This window comes from Mercenaria mercenaria, chromosome 7 (assembly GCF_021730395.1).
Source record: "Mercenaria mercenaria strain notata chromosome 7, MADL_Memer_1, whole genome shotgun sequence".
NCBI classification, from domain to species: Eukaryota; Metazoa; Mollusca; class Bivalvia; order Venerida; family Veneridae; genus Mercenaria; species Mercenaria mercenaria.
The window spans coordinates 32,884,180-32,891,348 of record NC_069367.1 but is presented as its reverse complement, the minus strand read 5'-3'; the positions used below and the strand labels follow the sequence as shown (position 1 = coordinate 32,891,348).

At 30.1% G+C, this 7,169-nt stretch overlaps 1 protein-coding gene across 1 annotated transcript; it reads right to left on the bottom strand.

The window, feature by feature from the left end:
* Positions 1-3,179: 3,179 nt before the first annotated feature.
* Positions 3,180-6,829, bottom strand: LOC128558504 (E3 ubiquitin-protein ligase XIAP-like). The gene is made up of 3 exons (XM_053548037.1): positions 6,554-6,829; positions 4,706-5,259; positions 3,180-4,250 (listed from the first exon to the last, which is right to left on the bottom strand). Exons 2-3 carry the CDS (start codon positions 5,256-5,258, stop codon positions 4,036-4,038), a joined length of 768 nt encoding a protein of 255 aa, XP_053404012.1. The 5' UTR covers position 5,259; positions 6,554-6,829; the 3' UTR covers positions 3,180-4,035.
* Between the last annotated feature and the right edge of the window lie 340 nt (positions 6,830-7,169).

The window sequence follows — 7,169 nt, the reverse complement described above, 5'->3', positions numbered from 1 at the left end:
ATCAAAAGTTTAATTAATGACGAACAGATTATTAACTTTGGATTCTATCAATTTAGTTTGATAATAAATTCTATGAGTGTGTTAACCACTGAACGGAATGTAAAAGGCAATATTCAAAGACTACATTTTCTTATTGAAGGTGCTTCTAAAATTGCGACAGGGGGATTCCATTTAAAATATGTTACAGTTAAAACATTAACTACTATTGTAATATAGACGCTATTAATTGTAATATTATAAAATTATCTAAAAATGTTTGACAACATTAAACATTTAACATTAAAGTCTACACCTAACATAATTGTAAAGCTTCGCACATGGTAATAAAAAGTACTTAAGTATTTATAAAAAAAGTTGACCATTTAAAAAGTCACGAACAGATTCAACAATTAAAAATGATCAACTGCGTATTTACATGTAAGCAAAACTACGTTGATGTTTTGTCTTAATATTTAGATAAAACTTCAAATAAGTTATTTCCCTTATATGGGTATCGACTGAATCTGACAAAATTGTACAGAAGTTAAGTCAATGCACTATAAAGTTTGATGCTTTGCCATCACTTAACAAAGGTAATGCCTCTGAAAAGGCATTGTAACAAATATTTGCATTGATTCATGCGGAATTGCGTTCATAATTTGTAAAAATATTTCGATAAAACTTAAACAAAAGTTATATCCCATTCATATGCATTGTAAGTAAAATGCAATGATATCGATATTTTCACGATATTTCGATCAAGCTTAAAAATATGTTTTACCTGTAAAGGCATTTTAACTGTATTTTGCACTGATTCTGACGAAATTAAATAAAACTCTTTCGTATTAATCAGCATTAAAACAAAGACTTACAATGATTCTGATAAATTTCATTTAACTTAATGTTTTGTTATTAAATTTTGACAAAACTAAACAAAAGTCATTTCCCTCAAATAGGCAATCTAATTGCAATTTGTGTTGCTTCTATGGTCACAAAATCTCTTTCCTTTAAAGAAGCACTATAACTTATTTCAAATTACATTGATGATTTGTCGTGATGACAAAAAAGTGAGAGTTATTTTCCTTATCTAGGCATTGTAACATTGCCTACGATTTGAATGTTCCTTAATGAATTGTATTGATGTTTTGCCATAATGATTCAAGAATTTTATAGGAAGTAACTACCCATAAATATGCATGGTAACTAAACTTTGCATTGATTCTGGCAAAATGTAAAGATGTTTGTCATTATACTCCGACAAAACTTAATAAAAGTTATTGCCCTTAATATACATTGTAAGTAAATTTGAATTGATTCTGGCAAAAATGCAGATGTTTGTAATTATGTTTCAACAAAATTAAACAAAACTGTTTATATATGAATTTGTAAAGAACCTAAGATACACATTTTATCTGTAGCTTTTCATGTTACCTTTTGTACATTTCAGACTAAAGAAAGATACATTAAACGTTTCTGCATATATTGTGTTAATTAGTAAAATAACCAACTTTGTATTTATATAAATCATATTTTCAAAAGTAAAATAAAATGAAATGAATGTTGATGCTGACTTTACTGGACTTGTTGGATGGTTATGAATAACAGTGTGAAGAGAATTTTGCTGACCTCGATAAATGGTTTTTGATACTAAATGAATTGAATGGAATAGCATTATGAAATGTATTTTGATACTATATATATTCATTGAACTCATTTAAACTTTAAGTATTAGATTCTGAAATGGAATTTGATACTGAATTTATTGAACTCGTTTAATGGTTACAAAATTTAATAACACTGTAAAAAGGACTTTGACACTAGTTAAAACGTTAGGAATAACATTATTAATAGATTGTGACACTGAATTTATTGAAATCCTTTCATGAATACGAATAGCATTATGAAATGGATTTTGAGACTAAATTGATTGAACTCGTTTAATGGTTACGAAATGGAAATGATACTAAATTTGTTGAACTCGTTGAATACAAAACCAAGATACTCACACCTGTATATATTTTAGACAATAAAATCAGGAGTGAAACTAGACTTATATAATATCCTTCCTTCGAAAGGCAGCTATGTGCAACAATTTTCCCTAAAAATAAAAATTGTAGCAGAGCTTTCTTGTAAACAAAATGACAAGAAAGATCCTTTGGACTGAAATTTGTCAACATAGATTCAATAATTTTACGCAAAACATAAAAACTGCAGAATCAATCTTACAATTTTTCCGACCAGCCTGTAACATACACAGAAAATTCACAAGCTCAATAAACGGTAAAATTTATTTTTAAAGAACGGTAAAGAAATAGTTTCTATGCTTATTGAAACGTATAGAATAAATACTGCTGTGTCAGAAAAAGTAAAACAAAACAATATGAGAAATCTTTGCATCATAATTGTGTTACATCTTATTGAAAATGAACTACGACAGGTTGCTGCCCTTGAGTATTTGTACCTAAAATACAATTTAATAACACAAATAAAAACAAAACAAACAATAGAAACAAAATAAAAACAAAATGAACAAACTGAGATCTGACATTGTGCATGCATTAAAATGGTCTATGTACATTTATATAGCTATTATAAACTCGATAAAGGTGCCTTTAAAGGTGATTAGTCAGATTTTGGTCAAATAATGGATTTTGTTCAAAACATCTAATTACTTAAACTTATTAAATTGTAACTGGGCACTTTATTCAAGTTAGATGTTCATTGGAGGCACTTTTTAAAATTTGGTTTTCCTATCCTGGTAGCCCAACCAAGATAAATTTGTTTAAGTGTTTAAGGAGAAGTATTATTTGATGAACATACTTAACTTAAGAAATAATATGAATGTAAGAACTATTACATTTGTCGAAGATTTACAATGACAGTTATACGTAACGGTTATATATTTAGCTGGAATTCATTCGAATTATTATTACCTCCCTTTGCCTATCTTAGTTGCACATCCAAGATAGATTTACAATAAATGAATTCCAAAGCTACACAGTTTTAAAACGTGCCTTTTATATAAATATATATATATATATATATATATGGTTATTTGTGATGATTATAGAAGTAAGGATTCCAAGGAATAAGAATGTTTATGTTTAAGATATGAATGCTCGAATTCCCATCTCCTTAGAAACGGCCGGGCCTTAAAACTAACAAAGGTGTCAAAAGTCAGACAAAACGGAACTGATCCCATTAGTACATAAAAATATTCTAAAGAAAGCTCTGTTTGAGGACGAAACTCGATTAATTTTTCTAAACAACACATGAAAACTATCATTTGTATTACAGTTTCTAACGATTTATATTTAATATAGGCATAACATTATAAAGATGCTAAATTCTAACAAATCGATTGCAAATCAATTGAATAAAACATGCAATACGTCATGAACAGATTATACATATGTAATAAAATCACAGGCTCTCCATACGTTAAATATATAAAGTTAAACAACAGAGCTAAAACACAACCCATAGATTATGGTTATTTTTCTTTTGCAATTTAACATTTAAGTCTAATAATCAGAAATATTAATCACAGTATTTCGTAGTTTGTATGTGTTATCAAGTTGCATTACATTGTCTCTATCACGATGTTTTTTCTGTCATGTTTGTATCATTCCACGGTGGGTGTAGCTCCAGCAGAATATTTTCAGACATTTTCTTGCCGAGCATACGGAGGAACGGTTCAGCTGTCTGATGAAAATGTGCCATGAAAGCGTCAGAAATATTTGCTTCAAATATTTACTCAGCCAAAACCCAAGTTACAAGTCATAAGACGTATGAACTAAACACACAGCAATTTAACATGCAAAATTTGTAATGACAATTATTATTTCATACAGACACTAAGAGTTAGTTTAGGTAAAAGTTGAATTAATCAGCTGTACATAAATAACGTTTCTAAGTACCAGAAAAGGCTAGTATGCCTTTTTATTTACTCTCAAAGCAGGAAAAGACATACTCATTTTTGCGCTTCAAGCAATTCCAATGTTCATTTATATAGACAGCAAAGTGAAGCGTGTTTTATTATCTATTGTTTCCATTTCAACCATCTGACACGTTTATCTTCATCTCTATTCCTTGTTTACATTCAGGACAAACGTCAATATAATATGAACATGGACTACAACAAGCCAGATGCGCACATGGTAGGAATTCAACACAGGCTGTACTGTCCATACATATTTTGCACACGTACGTGCACATTTCTGCTCCTGGATCACTTGAATGTGTTTCTCTGTCGGCACACGTTACATTGACTGTTGAAACAAAAAGGAATCAGTTAGATGAATAATATGTTTAAAAATGAATTTCTATTTAAAATTTATCAATCGATTTCTTAACAAAACTACTTAAAATAATTGGTAAAATGGAAAGGTACAAAGAAAAATGTTGATACTTTAAACCTATATTCGATACGCTTCACTGGTCATGATATTTAACATATCCAGAATTGTTGTATCTGTTGGCGTTAGAGCTTTATTCAAATATATAAAAACATACTGAACACAACCAAGCCAAATGATAGAAAACTCAATTTAATCTAATCTTTCCACGAGAGGTAATTAAATTGGCAACACAAACCGCTTAACAAAACACAATTACAAAATCATCGAATTAATTATATAATCTTTAAAAACAAGTTATAATAAACGACACAAACAGTTCTTTCTCACGGATATAAAGTTCTCAAGATGTTTCTATTTACAATTACTTTTAACTTTTCTTGTTGAAGAGTTTGTTGGTGCGTTGAAGTCGAGCCGCCTACATTGCTTTGTGTTTATCAGGTCAGGATGATCAGAAAATGTAGTTTGGGTTTTCGCCATTTGTGCATGTTCCTGAGTGCACAATCTCTCTTGGCCCATCAAATCAAAAAATGGCATGTTGACTTCTGAATTTCTTAAATAAAAATCACAGCTCGGAGACTTTCTGAAATGAATCTCTGTCGGAATATCATTTTCGACCCATCCACTTTCGGTTAAATTGCAGCAATAGCAAATAACTTCATCTCCGTATCCAGTATAATAAAATCCGGCGATGATGAACAGTCTTATATCAGGTTTTCCTTTTCTTGGATAGGTAGCAAATGTGAATTGGCGGACTACTTCATAAATCATATCAGAAACAGACAATTCAATGTCATTGTGTTGTCGCACTTGCAAAATGCTTTCAATCATTTGTAGCAGTTGAGGATTTAGCTGAGGTCTTCTATGACAGTCGGATGTAATATGTCGAGGGCTCCTTGCTTGCCTATGTTTTGAAGCCATTCTAGAATAAAAAAAACAAATAAAAATAATTGTAAGAAATCTCAAATACTTGTTTAGATAATTTTGTTAACTTCATGTCTCTTGAAAAAACCCGTTGTATTCAATTCAAGAGACACCAGGATTAAACACACAATTTTATGTCAGAATTTTACCATCTTTTGTAAATGAAATACAGTATGCATCTTACATCTCACTTGCAGTTATAAGAATATTTGTTCCGGTTTATAGTAATGAATAAATGTATTATTTCTTTACATTTATATAATTTAAGTATGTTTTTCGTTATATTTTAATTTCCAACCATAGTCATACTTCCCCCGTATTGCAGAAGATCCAATGTCTACTATTGTACTACGGAATACAAAGCATACATTTAAGATATTGGAAACAATGCAAATATGCTATGAGTTTACAACATGTAAATTTTTGCAAACGTAACGCTTATACAGAAAGGCATGCTATATATACGCCACTTTACGACTTGTTACTAGTTTATGAATTTACTTCCGTCTTTAAGAGAACCCATGTAGTTTTATTGCAAAAACTAAGGCCAAACGAAGATTTTTTCTTTTTCTAGAAAGCATATTTCCTATCATCTTGACTTTTCGTGCAAAATTGACTTCTTTAATTCTTCGTCTTTCAATATTTGTATTGAATCTCGATTGAACTGAGAGCTATATTGATTCTGATACTATTTCAAAAATATATTTTAAAAACCGTTTCAAAAAATTTGTGGAAACGTCTTATCTACGTTAGATTAGATTGCTAGTTTATGGATTTAACATCATGTTGAAACGCTGGTAATATCAACGCATGGCAGGTATAATAATCCAAAATCTGCAAGTTATTATTCTTGATTCTATATGTAATTTAGTGAATCAATTTGAAAACAGCTGATTACAATTCCAGCGTAACATCTGATATGACTTACGCGAATGATATATATCGTAACCTAACATGCTGGTGATCGGAGTTCCTTTCTCTGATGTGGTGTCTTGGACAGTCCAGAACAAAGAAGAATTATTTCTTATCTTGATATAAAAGTGTAACAGGTATGTATGTGTGGCATTTAAGTTAAATGATTGCGAGTTGTCATTTATTTACGCGCTCAGCATCATAAATATTCGTTTAGTATTCCTACTAGTTGCTGTTTCGGTTCAACAGGTATATGTACTTCCTTCGTTATTATTTTGGAGACATTATGCACGTATTTCGAGTCATATTTTATTAAAAGTTTATGAAGTTTCAAATTTTCTCTTAATTGTATTTACTATTACAAATTGCATAATTATTACATTCAATAATTTGGTGCACATAACTTTATCCGGTCACAAACATATCGACTGTGCTCGATCAAAAATCATATTCTCCAAGTTAACAAACCTTTTATATCCTTATATACTTCAGTTAGTTTTGATATAATACGCATGCGTGAAACGAATTTTGCTACTTTTTTTTTTAGACAATACGTAAAAGTCATTATAGTGGGAAATTCCCCCAAAAAAGCTCTGTCACTTTGTAAGATCAAGTGAAATCCCCTAGGAAATTTCAGTTAGTTTTGACATAATACGCATGCGTAAAACGAATCAGTTATTTTCACGATAAAATAAGCATGCGTAAAACGAATAAATCGATTTGGAAAGTACAGTTAGTATTGATATAATACCCATGCATAAAACGAATCGATTTTGGGCGTTACAATATTTAGTACAAATAGCAGTCGGCTAAAACCACAAGTCAGTGTGTGACATGAAATAAGATTGGCAAAGTATCAAAGGTCTACAGGGTTATATTCCAATAGACAGTGAGAGTCTGAAAATAATAAAAGATAAGTTAAAAACAAAATCAAATTGTAAAAAAATATTTTGCTGACCTAATAATTTGGTTCTTAGACAGCTGCTGCAATGTGAT